This window comes from Danio rerio, chromosome 4 (assembly GCF_049306965.1).
Source record: "Danio rerio strain Tuebingen ecotype United States chromosome 4, GRCz12tu, whole genome shotgun sequence".
NCBI lineage: Eukaryota > Metazoa > Chordata > Actinopteri > Cypriniformes > Danionidae > Danio > Danio rerio.
This window is the reverse complement of record NC_133179.1, coordinates 69,562,034-69,582,485: the sequence shown is the minus strand read 5'-3', so window position 1 is coordinate 69,582,485 and position 20,452 is coordinate 69,562,034. Positions and strand designations below refer to the sequence as shown.

Sequence of the window (20,452 nt, the reverse complement as noted above, 5' to 3'; positions counted from 1 at the left end):
TTGTTTTGTGTTTACCTTATGATTAAAATTGTCACATGTCTGACGGTTCCCAGACCGACTTTTAGCTACTTGAACATTTTGTAAAACAAAACACACACAAAGAAACTCGACGCAGAGGAACATGACCCACTGCCAGCTAGCGTTTCAGAAGTGTTGTTGCAGAGCAACACAAACAGCATGCAGAAATATAAATGCACAGCTACGCCCAAGGCAAGCGCCAAGAGTCAAACCATGATGGGTTTCTGTCAGCCCGGTGACTCTAGCTTCGCTGCTAAATGGCTAACATGGATTTTATTAAGAGAATAGCTGTGTTTATGTGCTTTATGAAGGCTGAAAAACAGCATTGATATGTTTGACGCCGTGTCTGAGTCCACTAGATCAGTGGTTCCCAACCTTTTTTTTTTGACTGAGACCTCCTTGTCCCATGGAAAATATTGTAAGGCCCTCCTCAACATTTAATGATATTATAGCTTGTATAAGTTTGCACTTTACTGTAATGATAAAAAAAAAAAATTCAAACAAAGTTTGTTTATTTTTATATCTAGATATGTTTATGCACAAATAATAGCCTAATGTCAAATATAAAAGCAAAACATCAGTAGGTCATGTGTAACTAAAAAACATAAGTCTTTTGCATTTAAATCGGCCCTATATTAGTTGCCAATTTTATAAAAGTTTCTCATCAGTAGCTGTGACGTCCTTCATCTCATTTGGTGTGTGTGTCAATTCTTTTGCCTTGCGCTCAAAAAATGCCTCTCTTGCGACTCCTTGCTTGGAGAAAATGGGATAAAACCCATAGTTCAGGTAACTATTTTGGCATTTCCTGCATTTTGCTGTTCCAGTATTGACCTGATTCTAAAATGCGGAAGTGCGCCTGTTTTCGCGATTGTCCTAGAACTTCCGATTCAGTCGCCTATGGGAGAAATGACTAGGAATAATAAACGTCAGAAAACGGTCAAACTACTTGCTCTACAAACAAATGTTTGCATAACTATACAGACCAAGTAGAATAATATAATAAGAAAATATCAAACTGCGACATCAAGCTGCGTAATGATCAGTTTCTAACGTCAAAAAATAAATGGAAGTGAATGACACCGGAAGTCTCAAGCCAAAAAGATTCAAATGACAGCGCCCACTTGTCGGCGGAGAATAAGGTGAATAGCTAGCGCTGCGACCTGTTTGGAGTTTCCTCACCTGGTTCCAGAATGCTTGGGTCAATAGTATTAGCTGCTGGAGGCGAATCAGTGAGACTCTTTTTTGTGGAGGAGGAATTACAAATTTGTCAATTTTTTTTGGTCAGCCAGGGGATTAAATGAACCAAGCGACATGATTGTTCTCCTAATTGTCCACGGCTAAAAAAAAACCCCACAAAGCTCACTAAGGCCCCCTTGTGGGCCGGGACCTCCCTGTTGGGAACCGCTGAACTAGATCCTTTCAGAGGTGTACCCAGCTCTGAGTTTATAAACTCCTCCAGAAACTATACCTGGATGATGGAGGGTTTCTGACTGAGCCAAGCCCAGTTTGATGAACTGGGGTCCGGTGTCGGCAGGAATATTTTCCCTCGGACACCAACTACAAGCGCTATGCCATTAACACGCCTTCACAAGAGCAAGCTCCTTTTTGGGTAATGCGGCGCGAATGTTCGCTGAAGTTCAGATTTTCAAACTTGAGTGATTTGCCTGAAACACGCAATACGCTCATCAATCGCGCAAAAACGATCAACACGCGCTGATTCCTTCGCGTGAATCGCGCCGCAGGATATCTATTTGTGTCTTTACATTAACTTTACATGTAAATCACTTGCGCTTAATGCTTCTTCCGCTTCTGGTGTGAACGCAGCGTAAGATTTACCCTCCATGACAACAAAAACATATATTTATAAATATTATTTAAATATTACATATAATATAAATATTATTGCTTTTCAGTGGAAACTTTTTCAAGAAAAAAGAACCAATACTGAGCCGTGTCGCACTCCATAGTTTGGATGTTCTGTGGGGGTTTTCATTTCTGCCGTTTTGTGCCTTCAAACTGGGGTTAACTAGTGTTTTTTCACTTTAGGGGCGATGGCGCTGAAAGAAGAAACTCGGGAACTGAATGAAATGGATGAGAAAGATCAGAAATCCCTAGTTATGATGACTGACGAAAACCCCCCAGTGACAAAAAGCACTTCGTGCGAAACAGCCGAGAAAAGCAAATGTACCTGTTCTCAGTGTGGAAAAACTTTTAGTCTAAAACAAAGCCTTAAAATTCACATGAGAACTCACACTGGGGAGAACCTTTCCACATGTGAGCACTGTGGAAAGAGTTTCAATACAAAGGCAAGATTTGAAAAGCACATGAGAACTCACACCGGAGAGAAGCCTTACTCGTGTGCTGAGTGCGGAAAGAGATTCAGTCAAAAGCACTGCCTTGAGGTGCACATGAGAGTTCACACTGGGGAGAAGCCTTTTGCCTGCCAGCATTGTGGAAAGAGATTCAGCCAGTCACAAAATCTTAAAGTTCACATGATGGTTCACTCTGGAGAGAAGCCGCATACCTGCCGAAAGTGTGGAAAGAGTTTTTCAAAAAAGCATTTGTTCAGGTCTCACATTATCCGTCACACTGGAAAGAAACCGTTCACGTGTGGTCAGTGTGGAAAGAGTTTTATACGCAAGGATTACCTCAGCCAGCACATGAAGATCCACACAAAAGAGGACTCTTTTACGTGTTTTCAGTGCGGAAAGAGTTTTATACGGAAGGATTACCTCAGCCAGCACACAAAGATTCACACGAAAGAGGAATCTTTTGTATGTTTTCAGTGTGGAAAGAGTTTCGGTAGCAAAGCGGGTTTTGAAAAGCACTTGAGAGTTCACACCAAAGAGAAGCCTTACTCTTGTGCGGAGTGCGGCAAGAGTTTCAGTCAAAGGCAAAACCTTAGAGTGCACATGAGAATTCACACCGGAGAGAAGCCTTTTGCCTGCGAGTACTGCGGAAGGAAATTCAGGCAATCACAAACCCTTAAATATCACATCACCGTTCACACTGGAGAGAAGCCCTACACTTGCTCTCAATGTGGACAGAGTTTTGCACAGAAAAACGAACTGAGACACCACATGAAGATTCACAGTGAAGAGAAGCGATTCCCTTGCACGCAGTGCAATAAACACTTCAAACGTAAAAACTCCCTTGTTTGCCACATGAGGACTCACACTGGAGAGAAGCCGTTCTCGTGTGTCCAGTGTGGAAAGAGTTTCACCAAGGAGTTTCACCTTCGGTGTCACATCATCGGTCACTCTGGGGAGAAACCGTTCGCATGCGATCACTGTGGAAAGAGTTTTGTGCGCAAGGATCACTTTGACAAGCACACAAAGACTCACTCTAAAGAGAAATCTTTCATATGTGATCAGTGCGGAAAACGTTTCACGTGTAAAGACTACCTTAACCTGCACAAGAAGATTCACACTGAAGATAAATCGTTCATATGCGGTCAGTGTGGCAAGAGTTTTATACGTAAAGATTACCTCACCCAGCACATGAAGATTCACGCAAAAGAGATCGCATGTCATCAGTGTGGAAAGAGTTTCACCCAGAAAAGGAGCCTCAAATTACATATCGCCGGACATTCAGTTGAGTTCTGTAAGTCTGGCTGCAATAACAATCCTCTAGGTTTGCCTAAGTGAGCATTTCTTTTTTTGCCCTGCCGATTAATCCAGAAGCAGCTTTTCCACATCTCCGTTTACATTATGGTTGTTTACTCCACTGAAATGCCTGAAAAGACATGGCCTGTGTTTAAAATCGCCTTCCCTCCATACCCCTTAAATAGAGAAGAATTTGAGCAAGCAGCCATCTCTAGTGGCGTTCGAAATTCTAATTCGCTCACTCATTTTCATTCGCCCCTTCAAGTGGACGTATGTAAGGAATAGTGAATGAGGATATAGGGGGTTATTTTGTGGTGGTCATGGAGAATTGGTCACTGATGGAGCCCAGTGACAGACGAGTCTCCACATTGATACCGTGGACCTGCCTGTACACCACCCGGTGACCGTCTCACACCTGGAGCTTCTCCACATTGGACATCCAAGGTACATCCAGAGGAGAAATGGTCATGCCCAACTAAGCCTGGTTTGTCTCAAGGTTTTGTTTTTTTTTACCTTTTGTCAACTGGTGAAGTTTGTTCCTTGCCACTGGCTTGCTTGGTTTGGGACTTGTGGAGCTGCGCATTGATGGATTTGCTCTTCAGTGTTTGGAGTTTCAGCAGTGAAAATAAAACCAAACACAACTGGACTAAGCTGAACTTCAACTCTGAAAACTGAACTGACGCAATTTACTAGAACTTCTATGTTAAGCTATTTGATGCAATCTACATTGTAAAAGCGCTATAGAAATAAGGATGAATTAAATTGAAAAATTGTAGATAGGTTGATTAGGTATTGCAAAACAAGACGATCATTGCAGCACATAATTGGATGCCAGTTATTTATGTTCACCTGGGTTTTGTGTTGTTTATAGTGTATATTATCTTCAGGGCTTTACATTAACACCCGCCAAATGGGGGTAGATTTCGGTTGTGGCGGGTTAGACAGCCACTCCCACTAGCCAATTTTGCTGGCTGAAACTCATTTTTAAATTGCCAGTGCTGGCTCGGCGTCACTAGATTAGACTGTTAGTTTCGGACCGTTTGTCTATATGCGTACAAATGTGATCTTAGAATCGAGACTGACAAAATCAGCTTTTCACGCGAGCAAAAGAAAGCAGGTGAATAACGAATTAGAGGATCATGCCCACGGTGACACAGGCTTTCCTTACTCACTGACGAGGGTGTCGCAAGCACAGATGGTTTGATGCACGCAAGTGTTTAAAAGCTCCTGTGCCGTTTCCTCACTCGAAGCAACCGTGCCCTGAAAACGCAACTAGTTCGATGCTCGTGCACCCACAGTCCTTCAAGGGCTCGAGATTCTTTGTAAGCAGCAGCAGTTGTTGCCGCTTTCGCTTTAACCATTCTTTGAACAGGTTATTAATTGGCCTAACCATGTGCGCAGGATCATCCTTTCATTATTGCGCACGGAATGTTTTTCACCCGATTTCTTTTGCTTGCTGTTATTTTTGTTAATATAGTTTAACAATCATCCTTAACGATAAAATTGCTTTAATATGTTGTTGTATGCATAGTTAACTGGTGATCTGGGATCTTGAGCCAAATTTATGCATATAAAATATATTTTCTCAACAACAAATTGTGGCTAGTGAAAATGGCAAGTGGCTAGTAACTGTGGAAAACTACTAGCCACAGTGACTGGTGATCAAAAAAGTTAATGTCAAGCCCTGATTTTATTTATTAGGGCAGTCACAACTGGAATCATTTAGTCCTGTTGAGTTGAGGATAGCAGATCTGCAAAAGGACCCTCAAAGACCAATAAAATGAGCAAATCGTAAGAAAGTGCCTGATGTCGAGACAGTACAAGATTCTGAATCAACAACCTTTTAATGGGCTGATTTAATTCCCAATGCAATAATTCTTTACCTCGGCTCTCTGTGTCTGGAAGTCCCTGGGACATCAAGGACACCAAACCAGTTCCAACTAGCACCAACGACAAAGAAAGCATGTTTGCTTTATACCACAAAACGCCAAGAAACATACACCACACACTCTATATTCATCCAGGGAAATGTGCACCCACAGTAGAAATACCATCTGGAATAATAACCAACATGATCTCACCTCCTGACACACAAAATTTAGTGTTTACCTCAACCAATTCAGAAGTTCGGGACAAGTACATCACAAGAACTTTGAAAAAGGTGTTAAAAAGAAATGGACTGAACCAAGATCCTACAGATTTAACTGTGTACTTTGGGATAAGACAATAAGGAATGGTGGGATATCATGGGCATACACCTGAAGAGCAATGACCCAATAACATCACTGCATTTTGAATGGTTCGATGATCAGTCTCTATTTCAGCCGGAAGGAATAAAAGCTTTCCCATGTGGACACTCCTCTGATCTGAGGTTCTGCATGACCTGGAAAGAGACAACCGTACGTAAATTTACCCAGCACAGTTCTTTGGCTGCACACGTCTTTTGCCTTGGATTCAAATTACGGGCACCATCTCTAAGATCCCAAAGACACTGTTTTATTTAACAGTATTTTGGTAAAAGGGGAACAAGCTCCACACAATGGAATGGTGGGATGTGATGGCATACACCTAAAGAGCAATGACCCAATCACACCTCTGCATTTTGAAAGGCGGGAATGGTCAATCCCTCCTCCAGCAGGAAGGAATAAGTTACATAAGATTCAAGTTACGCACATCTGACCTTCAAGACTTCTGCAAGTGCACTCTTGTCAACAAGAATCTGTGCGTCTTCCTTCATCCAACCTAGGGTTTTCTGGATAACAAAAGGTTCTTCAGTGACACAACAATGCAGCACGGACAGCGCACACAGTTTTTTACTCCAAGCAACCAAGATGTCTAGTGTAAAGGACACACTATCACTGGACTGATCGCCTGACTATTTTGAAAAATACGCTTATCGTATCTCTTTTTAATGACCCTGGCGTTAGGTTTTGATTATTTATGATTGTTTCTTGTTCAGAGATTTAATTTACGGTCAGTTTATAACAGGCAGACCTCAGATATATGAGGCTAGCTGTAATGACAACAACTGCAGAGTTACTACCCCAATGCAATTTCCCTTCAGTACTGCCATAAAATGATCTCAGTCGTTCGTCCAACCCCACAATGTTAGTAATTTGACTTAAGTTCAGTTAATGCAGTTGGTGTTAGTTTGTAGTTATTCCCGATTGTAAATATTTAGTCATTTTGCATAAGTAGTGTGCGTCTTTTGCTACTATGTCTTGACCATAGGTCAATAAGAAGGTCAATACATGTATTTTTATTCCAACTGGATTCTTTTTGTGTTGACAAGAGGCTAAACAAAAAGTACCAAACCTGTTCCTGGACATCTACCTTCCTGTAGAGTTAAGCTTCCAACCTTGATCAAACACACCTGTCCTGATCCTACTTAGTTGGTGTAGTTGTGTTTGATAAGGGTTGGAGCTGGACTCTGCAGGAAGGTAGAACTCCAGGAATATGTTTTAATACCCTTGCTCTATAACCTAACAATATCAACTCTTTCATAAAATAACTCGTTTCTTGTTTTGACAGATTTGAGCAACCATAAACAACGCAAAACATGATCATTTTGAAGATCTGTTAGTGATTGCTTTATTATTACCTGTTGTCCATCTGAATTTAACATTGCAGGGATGATGTCATGTGCAACCCATTCCCAAAAGGCTTATGTTGCCACCCTTATGAGCCACTCCTGGAGGGTGGGTGTCTTGCAGAGTGTATCTCCAATTTGCCTAAACACACGTGTTTGGAAGTTTCTAGTGTACCTAGTAAGAGCTTGATTAGCTAGTTTTAGGGTTAGATCTAAACTCTGCACGACACCGGCTCTCCTGGTCCAAGTTTGGGCACAACTGATTTAGGTTTCAAAGGGGTGAAAATCCTGTGCCTTCAGAACCAGAGAACATCTCAGAGTCCGAGGCAGATGAGAGCATTTCTAAGGCATCAGGGGCTCTCGCACTGGGCCCTTCAGACAAGGCAGTAATTCCAAGAGCAGCAGAGACCTCCAGTCTACAACATAGGTTGCATTTCACACCACCTTTAGACATGCACTAACAGACTTCCTTTCACTTGTTCCCTCAAGAAATCTCCAATGCCATTTTAAAGTGTGTTCCAACTCATTAAATGAACGAGGGAAGCTTACATGGTCGAGCTCTCGATCCTTTGATTTTGACAGGAAGCGAGTCGGTTTCATTTGTTCACCAGGGAACTACACTACACAACAGTGTTGTTCCCAGGTGTTCAAGGGTTTAGGGCATTCAATTTAAACCCATTCAGATGTTCTGCCACTATATTTTATTTAGGTATTGTAAGTTAATATGTGAAAGGAAAATTGGCCACAAGGCTGCTCAAATTTATCCATGAAACCTCCAACACTAAATTGGCCAGTGTTTTAGTTTCATCGTCCAACCCCTGCCTTGTATATAATAAAATGGAAATTAATAGCCTCTGATTATGCTATTGTAGTCTGAAATACACCCACACCTGTAACTTTCAGGGCTGTATTTTGACAGAGTTTCCAAAGGCTGTTAGGAGGCCATGATGGACAGAGGCCAGTGGGTCAATTTGTTCAGGGTGCCGGGGTTTAACCCCTACTCTTTTTCGAAGGACATCCTGGCATTTTTAAAGACCACATAGAGTCAGGACCTTGGTTTAATGTCTCAATTGAAGGACGGTACTCACTGAGCAGTATAGAGTCCCGATCAATATATTGGGGTGTAAGGACCCACACAGACTTCAGGTTAAGCGCACCCTGCTGGCCTTACTAACACTACTCCCAACCGCAACTTAGCTTTCCCGTGTGGTCTCCCATCCAGGAACTAACTAAGCTCAGCCCCGCTTGGCTTCAGTGGGTGACCAGGTGAAAGCTAGCTGCTGGCTAACATCATTATTTAACAAATTTACCTGATTACAAGCACTAAATTGCAACTTTTCTTAACTGTCGACTGGTACCTGCTTCAGTTTCCTTTTTAAGGGTCCGCGAGTTGGTGCTCATGTGGCAGCTGTACCTTGATGGCTGAATGACTGAAAGATATGACCTCCGATTTGATGTACGGCGGTGTGTCATAGGCATGTCAAATATTTGCCTTTTGGAAATTGAAAGCTAAAAAGCTTGCGACTTAACTTTGTTTTGGTATGAAAGCTTCATTGTTTCAGTCTTTGAATGCAAACAATCGGTGAGTTGGGGTGGAATCAACCACGTCAAAACGCTCTTATTCATGACTAATTTATTCATTTAACATTCAGCACAATGACATTAAAATGATCACTGCGGTTGCTTTCTTTTCTCTGTGTATACCATCTCTTTTGTATACATGTAGTCTCTTTGAAAAGGGGTTAACTGATGTTTCTTCACTTTAGGGATGATGGTGCTGAAAGAAGAGACTCAGGAACAGTATAAAATGGAAGAGGAAGATCAGAACGAGGAACACCAAGATTTCTTACCTGATGAACCATCTTCAGTGACAAAAAACTCTTCATGTGAAAGTGCTGAGAAAACCAAATCTAGCAGTTATTTCCCTTGTCAGGAGTGTGGAAAACCTTTTTGTCAGAAATCAAGCCTTGAAGCTCACATGAGAATTCACACTGGAGAGAGCCTTATAACATGTGATCAGTGTGGAAAGAGTTTCTCTAGAAAATCATATTTCGACAGGCACAGGAAAACTCACACCAAAGAGAAGCCTTACTGGTGTACCGAGTGTGGAAAGAGATTCACTCAAAAGAACAACCTTGAGGGGCACATGAGAATTCACACCGGAGAGAAGCCTTTTTCTTGTCAGTATTGTGGAAAGACATTCCGGCGAATACAAAATCTTAATGCTCACATTACTCTTCACACCACAAAGAAGCCTTATGCCTGCCAACAGTGTGGAACTGGTTTTACCAAAGCAGAGAACCTTAGGGTCCACATGAGAATTCACACCGGAGAGAAGCCTTTTGCCTGTGAGCATTGTGGAAAGAGATTCCGGCGAGTACAAAACCTTAAGGCTCACATTCCTGTCCACACCGGAGAGAAGCCTTATGCCTGCCAACCCTGTGGAAAGACATTCACTAAAGCAGAAAACTTTAGAGTCCACATGAGAGTTCACACCGGAGAGAGTCCTTACACTTGCGCACAATGTGGAAAGAGTTTTACCCAGAAAACCGGCCTTAATCACCACTCGAGAGTTCACACTGGAGAGAAGCCCCCCACTTGCACGCAATGTGGTAAAAACTTTAAATGTAAATACAACCTTGCTTGCCACATGAAAATTCACACTGGAGAGAAGCCGTTCACTTGTGATGAGTGTGGAAAGAGCTTTTTACGTAAATTTCACCTTAAACAACACAAGTGGCTCCACAGAACAGATAAACCTTTTGCATGTGATCAGTGTGGAAAGAGTTTTGTGCGTGAGGATTACCTTACCGAGCACATGAGGGTTCACACAGAGAAATCTTTTAAATGTGATCGATGTGGAAAGAGTTTCGTTCATAAAAGAACCCTCAAAGTACACATGGCCAAGCATTCACCCAAAGATGACCCCCAATAACATTCATCTAGATTTGCCCATGCGAGTGTTTTTTTTTTTGTCCTGCCGATTAACCAAGCAAGAAACATTCTACACTGTTGTGACTTTCTGTTAACCTTATGGTTCTTTAATATGTTTCACTGAAATCCCAGTAAAGACTGCATTATAGCAAAACCTGACATTGCAGCTTGCAACTGCAAGGCAGAGTACTTTATTTAGGGTTACCTGGATGTTGTTGTCACATCCTCGGCTGGTTCCTGCTGCTCCTTCCTCACCACACCCGTTAACAATCACCAGAATACTGATTACCTGCACCCGCAATCACCACACACCCTAAATACTCTCCTCCTTCGCTTATCAATCAGCTGGAATCGAAGTTGGATGGTTCACCTCATTTTCCTCTCATACTTATCCGTGGATGTCCCTCTTCACCTGTGGATGCAAACACATCTGTTTAAGGGAAGTGGCTAAGCTTAACTGGTGATTGACTGAAGTTCTGATACTTCTGAAGTTCTGATACATATGAACTGTGTGTGAGATCGCTCTCCCTCTGCTGGACCACTCTCCTTCTTAAGGGCACCAATAAATGCCCTTAAAGATATAACCATCCTTGTCTTCCTTGTGTGACCGTGACAGTTGCTCAAGTGTTGTTTGTGGTATCTGTTCTTAATTAATAAACCAATTAAGATTGACCATCAGTTCTTATGTATTAGCAGGGCTGAACATAACTTGTCCAGTTCTCAAAGGAAAACCTGCTGTCATGCAGCGAGGGGTTTGCGTCTTTAATAAACTACGACAGTTTGCATTCATGAAACGTAAGAATGATTAATAAATCCATATGAAACAGTCCCTTAAAAGGCACGTCTCGTCTTCAGTTTCGGGCTCAGGCATGCTTTGCACTAGTGATGGGAAGTTCGGATCATTTTACTGACTCGGATCTTTGAGTCTCGTTCATCAAGATGAACGAATCTTTTTTCGAGTCATTTCGTTCATTTGATTCAATTTGCCAAAATATTATTAAAATGTTACGAATTGCTTCCAAACACATCTACAACTAGCCCAAAAGGTTGATCACATGACAAATAAGTCATAAGTAGAATATAAGAAGGAGAAAATAATAATTTAATGTTTACCTGCTCTTCTGTCTATGAAGGCATTGTTGTCTCTTTGCTCAGCTCACCTCTTCATGTCTTCAAATGTCAGGGGTTCATTCACGTTACACTGTCAGTCACATATAATCTTAATCAATGCACAGTCTAAGCCGATAGGAGCCATGATCGTTCGTTCATCACGTGACAGAATGACTCAAACCCGAGGACTCGAGAGATGAACGGTTCAATTCTTTTTCCGGCTCTAAACGCGTATGATTGGCCCGTGAGGAACGAGTGACTCAGACCCGATAGAGGACTCGAGAGATGAACGGATCAATTCTTTTTCCGGCTCTAAACGCGTATGATTGGCTTCTGCCAATGTGATGAAAACTTGAAATTAACGATACTACCTGCACAAATGTGCGCACACGCGGATGAACGAATCACTCCCTGAGAGGACTCGTAGTTCCCGAGTCATATTAAAGATTCGTTCAAAATGTACAAATCGTTCATGAACGACCCATCACTACTTTGCACTCACACTACAAGCGTATCGTGCTAAAACCCAAGTGAACAACGCTCTGGCACACCTCTTCCAACCAGGCCAGAGTCGGCCAACTGAACTGGGAAACGCGCCTGGGCACGGTTCGCATAGCATAGTGTAAGTGCGCCCTCATCTCTATCTCCTGCCTTCTGTTGTTCCTGCTGCTAGTAAGTGCCTGAGACTCACACTCATAGGTAAGAGTAGGCATGTAGGTGGCGTTATAAACAGCTAGCTTATTTCTGTTGGAGATTTCTCTCTTTCCCGGAAAAGCTCTGTTTAAAGCATGATGTAATCTGCCAGATGCGGCGACCCTTGCGTTGAGATCCTTACGGGATAACACTGTTCCAAGATATTCAAACTCCTCGACTTGCTTCAAGACAATTTTGTCCAGCTTTATGGAGTGTCGGACATGTTTCTTTGCATATGACCATTGTGACCATTTCTGAATTTATAAAATCAATCAAGTCTTGGCAGTCTGACTTATTACACAACAACGAAACGGAGACATCTTTTACCTTATTTAGTAGCCTGCTATTCTGTTCTGCAGATTTTATCTTCATAGTATGCTTCATATAGATTTTTGTATCATTGTAGGCCTTGAATGCATGGAAGTGTAATGTCTGAAACTGCCAACACACAGCCCATTTATGCCCCCCTCTCTCCTCCCTCTGGCCCACAACTGACATCAAAAATATAACAAGATTCGGCCCACCAAAACATACATTTTTGAATCACTGTACTTTTTGTGCCGCCACTTGTGGTTTTGTCCACCTACTGGACATTTTAAATACTGCACTGTATATATATATACATATATACATATATATATATATATATATATATATATATATATATATATATATATATATATGTATATGTCTATATATATATATAATTAATCGAAAATCCGATTTCAATTATGGCTTTTAACGATTATAAAAAAAGCATTAATTGAGATAAACGATTATTCCATCACGCACCGCCCCCTTTCCAGTTGTACACGTGTGAAAACTCTTTGCCTCTGCAAAGCTCAGTTCCACGTGAAAATGACTAAAAGCATGTGCTGTAGTGTACCTTTTGCAGCACGGGATGCGCATCATTCATATTTTTTAAAGCGCAAAAGAGCACGTGCTGTTGTGTGTGTGCGCGCCGCGCTTAGCCTTGGACAGTTAGCGTGTATGTGTGTTTGCGCACGCGCCGCGCTTAGCCTCGGACAGCAGAGCACACACACATCTAACGCGATCTTAATGTGAGCACTTTAATGGTCAAGACATGCACATTTGTGTCAGAGCGCGGCGTTTAGTGATTATTCATATTAACCTTCATTTGTGTAATGAACTAACAAGTTGAGAATCAAAAGACACGTGAAAGAGAAACCATATCAGAGCCGCACTATTCTTAAAGTGACAGCGTGTGGTATTCCTGCTGCTGCCCACTGTTTTTATCATTAATCAATTATAAAATCAAAAATACAGTGAAGATGCTTAAAGCGCAGTTTAAACATAACAGATTTTATAAGTCATTTCTAATACCTGATTTCTTTTATCTTTGCTATGACGACAGTACATTATATTTTACTAGATATTTTTCAAGATGCTAGTATTCAGCTTAAAGTGACATTCAAAGGCTTAATTAGGGTAAATAGACAAGTCATTGTATAACAGTGGTTTCTTCTGCAAACAATCAAACATATTGCTTAAAGGGTCTAATAATATTAAGCTATTAAAATAGGTTTCAAAATATTCAAACATGCTTTTAATCTAACTGAAATAAAACAAATAAGCCTTTCTCCAGAAGAAAAATAAAATAAAATAAAATAAAAATAACTCTGTTAAACATAATTTGGGAAATATTTTTTATAAAAATAAATTCACAGGAGGACAAATAATTTTAACTTCAACTGATAATCGTTTTGAATAATCGTGATTACAATTATGACCAAAATAATCAATAATCGTGATTATGATTTTTCCCATAATCGAGCAGCCCTAATATATATATATATATATATATATATATATATATATATATATATTTCAAAAAGTTATATACATATCTAACACAATCTTCACTTTTACTCTACAGTATAATTTTCTTCATGTTGGGTTCCACTTGTTTTTCATTTAACTGTTTAAATAGTCTGTCTTTATATATTGGTTATATTAGGCAACAAACTGATCAGTACATTTAACTTTCTTTAGTTAGAATTCGGCCCTTTAAATGATAAAAATATAATAATAATAATAATAATGATGTAGTGATTTGCTATTTTTCTATATTGGGCAGTGCATAATCACATGGTTATTATTGCACTCACTCAACCCATTTGCATGTTTTTTTATCTTATATAATGTACTTTTGAGTGCTACACAGCAAAATATGGGGACCCAAAACAACTCTATGGGTGTTAATTTCAACACTTTGAAAGTGTCTCATGGGGTCCACTCAAAACAGAGTTAAATCAACACTTTCAAAAGGGTTGGCACATTGACACCGAAGTAAGGGTTAATTTTAACTCTGGGCAGAGTTAAAATATGTAACTATATTTAACACCGCCTGGTGTAATATATTGTTATTTTATTCAACTCTCTTGAGTGTAAATATGGTAAAAAGGTCAAATAGACTGTAAATTACAAAAGAAAAAACATTTTATTTGAAAACATTCACCACTTCAACAATTCATTCAGTTTTTAAAATGCCACAATGTCAAATATGCTTTAAATGTTTTATTAGTACCAACAGTATTAACAAAATATGTATGACCAGTGCTCAAAAAGGCTGTTTTAGTCCTTTGGTCCAAACTTGATGTTTCATCAGAGCAATTTGAAAGTTCAATATAGCGTCACTCGTAGTTTTCTTCTGAACGCATAGTTTTCTTCTGAAATTACATTTTAAACAACTTGGCGTGCAAATCTTTCACTTCTGGTATTTCCTTGGTCCTCCATATCAAACACAGCAGTTTAAATGAAGGTATAAATGCTGTAAACTTGTGTGAAAACAAACTGGAGCTAGGAAATCTCATCAAGCATGTCCTGTGAATGAAGTGCTTCCCAGCCACAGGATGACCTTTTTATCCATGACGATGTAGTAGCTGCTGATCGCTCGTCTGGTGGTTCCTGATGCACGGATATACTGTAGGGTGATGCTCATCTAAGAACTCTTCAAGACTCCAGCATGACTAAGAAAAATGTTTGAAAACAAATTGCAATCAAATTCTATGATATATTTAAAAGATCATTTAAAGTAAATAAAACATTCAAGAAATCTAAACTCACCTTTTGAAAATCTACATGATGATCCACAACTTGACTCTCCCAGCTGGTTGAGGTGACAGGATATGGAAAAGTAGAAAAAACACATACATCACTGTTGGATCTCCAAAAACAATTAGGTTAACCACTATGACTAGAACTGGAAAAACAGGCAGCTGTCTGTCCAGAATCCTGAATTTAACACAACACTTGGAGCAAAATTTAGAGGAGCTTAAAATCTTTTATATCATTTAGTGATGCTGACTTCCCCAAAATATTGGCCACAGTGTAAAAAATATTCATAAACTTACAGTTTTCTGTAAGCGTGTGCGTGCGTGCGTGTTTCTTTACCAGATTCAACTTGTTAGGCCCTTTCAGGTCCAGTATTGACGCCACCTTTACTGGAGTCTAGCAGATATTTCAGGTCCAAATATAATCTAAAATATTAGGATAAGCAGAAGAGGAAAAGTGCAAAGCAAAGAGCAAAACATTATTTAAGTAACAGTTCACCCACAATACAAAACTTATCACCTTCATGTCATTTGTTATTCTCTAATGCTCTAATACCCTCTCAGCTTATTGTGAAACAAATACAGAACTTTATCAAACATACCTTCATTTTTATCACCACATATGACCAAGAAGGTGTGCTTGGTCATTTCACCAACTCTGGAAATACACCATCCGTCTCTAATCAGCCACCGTCACAGGGTCTTGTATTATTGTATAGAGAACTGTGGCTGTTAAAAAACAACAAAACATTAGTATCTAACACATATGCATAACCTTCAGATAAAAAAAAGAGAGATAAACATCACAAAGTATGCCTCACACTTATTCAGATATATTTTGATTCAGATGTTGATTATTGATAATAAATCTACAAATCAAACCTGTATCATCATTAGGCTGCTCAAATATGAATCAGTTGATTAATTTTACAGACAGGTGGCTGTTTACAACGCACTAAATTGTCTTTAATAAAACGGACATGTTGTGTACAGTAACTTACATGCTAAGTTTAGCCTATAGTTTTAAGCACAATATCATGCGGGAGAAAAAGCTTGACTAAGATGTTCCTGACAACAGAAATAGCCTAACTTACTAAAGTCAGACATCCCGAGTTGGGAAAAGTCATTTTCGGGGGATACAGAGTTGATTTGCGGGAGGTAGCGGAAGAGATGAGTACCTGAAGAGCGGTGGGGGTGACTTGCGCGCGACGTACCTGAAGAGCTGGGAGGGATGCGGTGGAGAGGGGTGTGCAAAGTGTTTAATGACCGGGCGGGAGACGCGCGATTTCCGGGAGATTATCATTCATTTGCGGGCATCTACTTGGGCATCTGGGAGTCTCTGTGCATTTGCGGGATAACGTTAACGTTAGTCCCGCAACTTCCGGGAGACTTCTGTAACGTTAAATGTCTGAGAAAGTGCAAACGCGGTCATTTAAAGACATTAATTTTAACATTCCGACTTTAATGGTTGTCAACACTTAATATAATTAAAGCGTACGTTATCACACGAGTCTATGGACTAACAGTATATGGACGGCCACGAATGAACCATTTTAAAAGGGCCGCGGTGTTTAAAATAACCAAATTAACGTACACGACTAACAAACAATCATATGTTTCAGTCAGGAAGCCTTTTACAAGTAAGCATATGTTGATTTACTCACCAGATATGTTTCAGAAACTCTCCAGAGCTTATGGAAACCGTCCTGTGTTGCCGTTAGCATCCGGGCAGAGTAGGCTAACGTTAAGGCGGATTTATACTTCAACGTCAAACGCCGGCGTATGCTACGGCGCTGACGCATAGCCCTTCGCCGTGGCCGTCGGCGTCGCTGACGTGCACCTCTCAAAAAGTGTAACTACACGTCGCAATGATGCGTAGCGCAAGCTCTGTGATTGGTCGACTTGGTAGCGCTGACGAGTCGGGGCGGGACCGAGAGCCGCGCGAATGGCGCGAGCGATTGGTTATAAGTGTGGAGTCCCGTGAAGGAGCTCCGGATGGAAAGTTTTGTTTTGTGTTTACCTCATAGTTAAAGTTGTTGCACGTCCGCCGGTTCCTGCCTCTAAATGAGCGAGTTTGAGTCACTTCTACAACCAGGAAGTGCTCAGGAAACGCAAAACAGAAGCGAAGAAACTCGACACAGAGGAACATTTACACCTCACTGCCAACTAGCGTTTCGGAAGTGTTAATGCAGACCAACAGAGAGAGCGCGCAGAAGTATAAATGCACAGCTGCGCGCGTTGCATGCGCCGTGGGTTACGCCGGTCACTTGACGCAGAAGTATAAACCAGGCTTTAGGCGGCTCCAGGGATTCCCTCGCTAGTTTGCTTGGAATTAAAGGAGAAGTGTCGACTTTATTTTACAGATGGGTAACAACGCACAAAATGGCACTAAGCGTGACAGGAATGTGTTGAACATGTACATTTGATGTTTTATGCACCATGTATGCGTGAGCATATATAAACATTCTTGAAAAGAAGTCAATAGTAATGCAGTTAAGCTAGATACACAAACGACCATGAATGAACCGCAAAAGTTTAAAATTGTCACTCCATTCTAAAGTTATTAACTTAACAATATGTTTACAACTGTATTTCCTTAAAGAAAGTCAGTAAAATACCAACATTTAGGTAGTTTAGGTAGTGACTCACCCGTTGCTGTTCTAAACCTCAGATGGAAAATGGCGTCTGAAAAATTCTTCAGTGACTGGGGCTGCATGAATTCCCGGATGTTGGAAATAACACCACCAAGTGTTGAAAAGATAACTCCTTGATTTCGCACTGAATAAAATCAATTCTAACTCTTATTATATTCATTTATCAAAATCTAACTCTTTAACGTCAACACTTTACTCTGAAATGCTTCAACACCGAGAATTTAACTCTGATGAATTTGCTGTGTATATGGTGAAGATTCATTCTTGTAAACGTGTCTTTTTCATTGTTGCTTTTCCTGTTTCCCTACCCCTTTATCCTGAATGGTGTAATATTGACATCCCGTGTTCTTAATATTTTAATATACCTGTGTTCTTTTGTTTTAACCACGCTTTCTGATTTACTGTATTTAAAATCAGTATCTGTTGTTGCTTGTTGTGCTGCTTGCTTAGATAAATTGTCTGCCGAACTCATTCCCACTGACTTTTTTTATTTATTAACGACAAATACATATTTATACAGTAAAATACAAAAATATATGCCAGAGTGTACATAAAAACATTCAATAATTAAGAATCTCATATCCCTTAAGAATATTACAAGTCTTTGCTTTTTTATTAACAATGTTTCTCCAATTCTGTGCAGTTGTCCTTAGTCTCTTGAAGGAAATGAACAGAATTTGGCTTTGATCGAGTCTATTTTTTTTTTATGTATAACGATAATTCCCAAAATAATAAAAAGTTGTGCTAGGAAGGTATTGTTTTTGCCGTTGAGATATGGCATCAAATACAATAGCATACTCCTTTGGAGTAACTAGAAAACCAAATTTATCTAAAAAAAAGTCACTGTAAGATAATAAACTACCATTTAAATTTAGAAATTGTCTAATACAATTAAATTTTCATACCAATTCTGGAAGAAGAGAGATTTATTTTTATAATGATTACATCTCTTATTCCAAATAACATACTTGTTTGGGGGAAATTGTGCTTAAATACCAGCATCCAGGCCAATATAAAGCTTGTTTGTGAAATTTAGCTAATCGAAAAAAAATCACATCTCAACAGAAATTCTACAGCCCCCATCATGCCAAATATGTGTTTTGGAAAAGTAAACCACAAACGATCTCTTCAGAGGCGACTTTTATTTTGGTACTGGTGTGTGACGTTATGAAGTCTGCGCGTCAGCAGAAGGAAGGAAGGTTTGTTTGTTTTACTAGCGACGCTAAACGAGTTATCATCAAATATAACGTAATGTCTTACGAAGTTAACATTTATGTAAACAAATAAAAGCTTAAAGAGCACGTGAGTGACATAATATGCGCGTTTCGTTTTCTCTCTGTATCGTGAATTTGTTTGTAAACATGAGTCCAGTCACTGACGAGTAGAGGAAAACTGCATTTAAAGTTGGGTTTATATTCACACATTCGATAATTTAGAAGTCTCTGTAATGTTTACCATGTTACTTTGAACATTCGATCGGAATTAGCATGCAAGTGTGATTTGAAAACAGCATTAGCACTGTTTATTTGACTGTGAACAATGTTGTACTTTGATAGTCATTTGCTGCTAATATGATTTCGCTATTTAGGGTTTGCAAATAATACTTTTATGAAGTTATATTATTAAGGGGAAGTCTGGATGTGCGATTATAACATCAACTTTACCTCTATAAACTGCATATTAAAAGTGATTTGAAATAAATGATTCACTGAATGATCGAATCATCGCGCACTGAAGTCACCATCTAGTAAAATCAGTGTAAATACACTCACACTAGTCGTTTAGAGTTTTCATAAACGTGCTGTATTTATTACACTGGTCAATGTGTTTGTTTTTATATTTATTTATTTCTGTTATTTTTCTCATCCTAAACAGAGTGTCTAAACACAAAGTGACTCTTGGAGAAGCGGCTGAGTAGAATCATCTACTATCATAAAGATGGCGTCTCTTAAAGAGGACAGTGAAGATCTGAGGATTACAGACGTGTTCACACTGAAACATGAAGATCCTGAGGAACAAACAGGTTAGTTTTTACTTCTCAAAGTCATTTAATCCTCAATCAAATGTGCAGCTCTAAATATTTTTAAAAAAATCTCATATTAGTGTCTTAAAGTGACTCACTTGATCAGACAAACACTAAGGGTGCTTTCACACCTACACTTTTGTTTCGAAACGTATCTCGTTTGCCCAGTTAGCGCGGTTCGTTTGGCATATGTGAACAGGGCAATCGCGCTCTGTTCCGCGCCAAAGTAATCGCTCCAAGATCGCTTGAGTGAGGTGGTCTCGGCTCGATTGAAACCAACCCTGGTGCGGTTCGATTGCAGTGAGAAAGCGATACGATCCGAGCGCGGTCATATCACAGTGTTTTATGGATATGTAATAGGCTTACGGCTATATGAAGAGAGAGTTATGAGTAGGGCGGGAAGTTTCGCGAGTCTCCGGATGCCCGCAAACAAGTGATGATCTCCCGGTAATCTCGCGTCTCCCTCCCGGTCCTCAAATAGGCATCGTCGCGCACCCTTCTCACCCCTCCCCACCGTGTCTCTCCTCAGACACGTCGCGCGCACCTTGTCAATCACCACCAAACCACCACCTCTCCTGACAGCTTAGCGGGACGCTGCAAAATAAACCCCTGACACTCTGACCAATGTGAGGAGAGTTTACTCGCACGTGACTTGTTTTAGCTCTTTTGGTCCGATTAGAAACTTTGCAGTGTGAAAGAGTTAACTTCCACTCTAAATGATGCGTTGATGCTCATTTCTCAAAAGGGCTGAA

General features: G+C 40.1%; 2 protein-coding genes and 1 long non-coding RNA gene across 19 annotated transcripts in view; 2 read left to right on the top strand and 1 right to left on the bottom strand.

Moving 5' to 3' along the window:
- si:ch73-120g24.5 overlaps positions 1-10,819 on the top strand; it is a 76,515-nt gene extending 65,696 nt beyond the window's left edge. For 6 of the 11 annotated variants that reach the window (XM_073948318.1, XM_073948315.1, XM_073948317.1 and 3 more), the window contains one exon: positions 8,979-10,819. In XM_073948318.1, coding sequence (XP_073804419.1) covers positions 8,979-10,147 — 1,169 coding nt within the window. In that variant the 3' untranslated portion in view covers positions 10,148-10,819. Of the gene's footprint in view, positions 1-2,064; positions 7,640-8,978 lie in introns of those variants that run through there. The other 5 variants (XM_073948310.1, XM_073948312.1, XM_073948311.1 and 2 more) reach the window with 3 other exon arrangements.
- Positions 10,820-14,391: 3,572 nt separating this feature from the next.
- On the bottom strand, positions 14,392-17,710 carry LOC141381863 (uncharacterized). 3 transcript variants are annotated; one of them, XR_012402704.1, is made up of 6 exons: positions 17,673-17,710; positions 16,688-17,348; positions 15,626-15,752; positions 15,364-15,449; positions 15,037-15,079; positions 14,392-14,939 (listed from the first exon to the last, which is right to left on the bottom strand). It is a non-coding gene; the product is annotated as an uncharacterized lncRNA (long non-coding RNA). The 3 variants fall into 3 exon arrangements; XR_012402705.1 differs by lacking the exon at positions 16,688-17,348; XR_012402706.1 differs by lacking the exon at positions 17,673-17,710 and having other exon boundaries at positions 17,044-17,150.
- A 1,134-nt stretch (positions 17,711-18,844) lies between these two features.
- Positions 18,845-20,452, top strand: part of zgc:162958 — a 13,472-nt gene continuing 11,864 nt past the window's right edge. For 2 of the 5 annotated variants that reach the window (NM_001089338.1, XM_073945622.1), the window contains 2 exon segments: positions 18,845-18,876; positions 19,553-19,700. In NM_001089338.1, the coding sequence (NP_001082807.1) occupies positions 19,616-19,700 (85 nt within the window). In that variant the 5' untranslated portion in view covers positions 18,845-18,876; positions 19,553-19,615. 5 annotated transcript variants of the gene reach the window in all.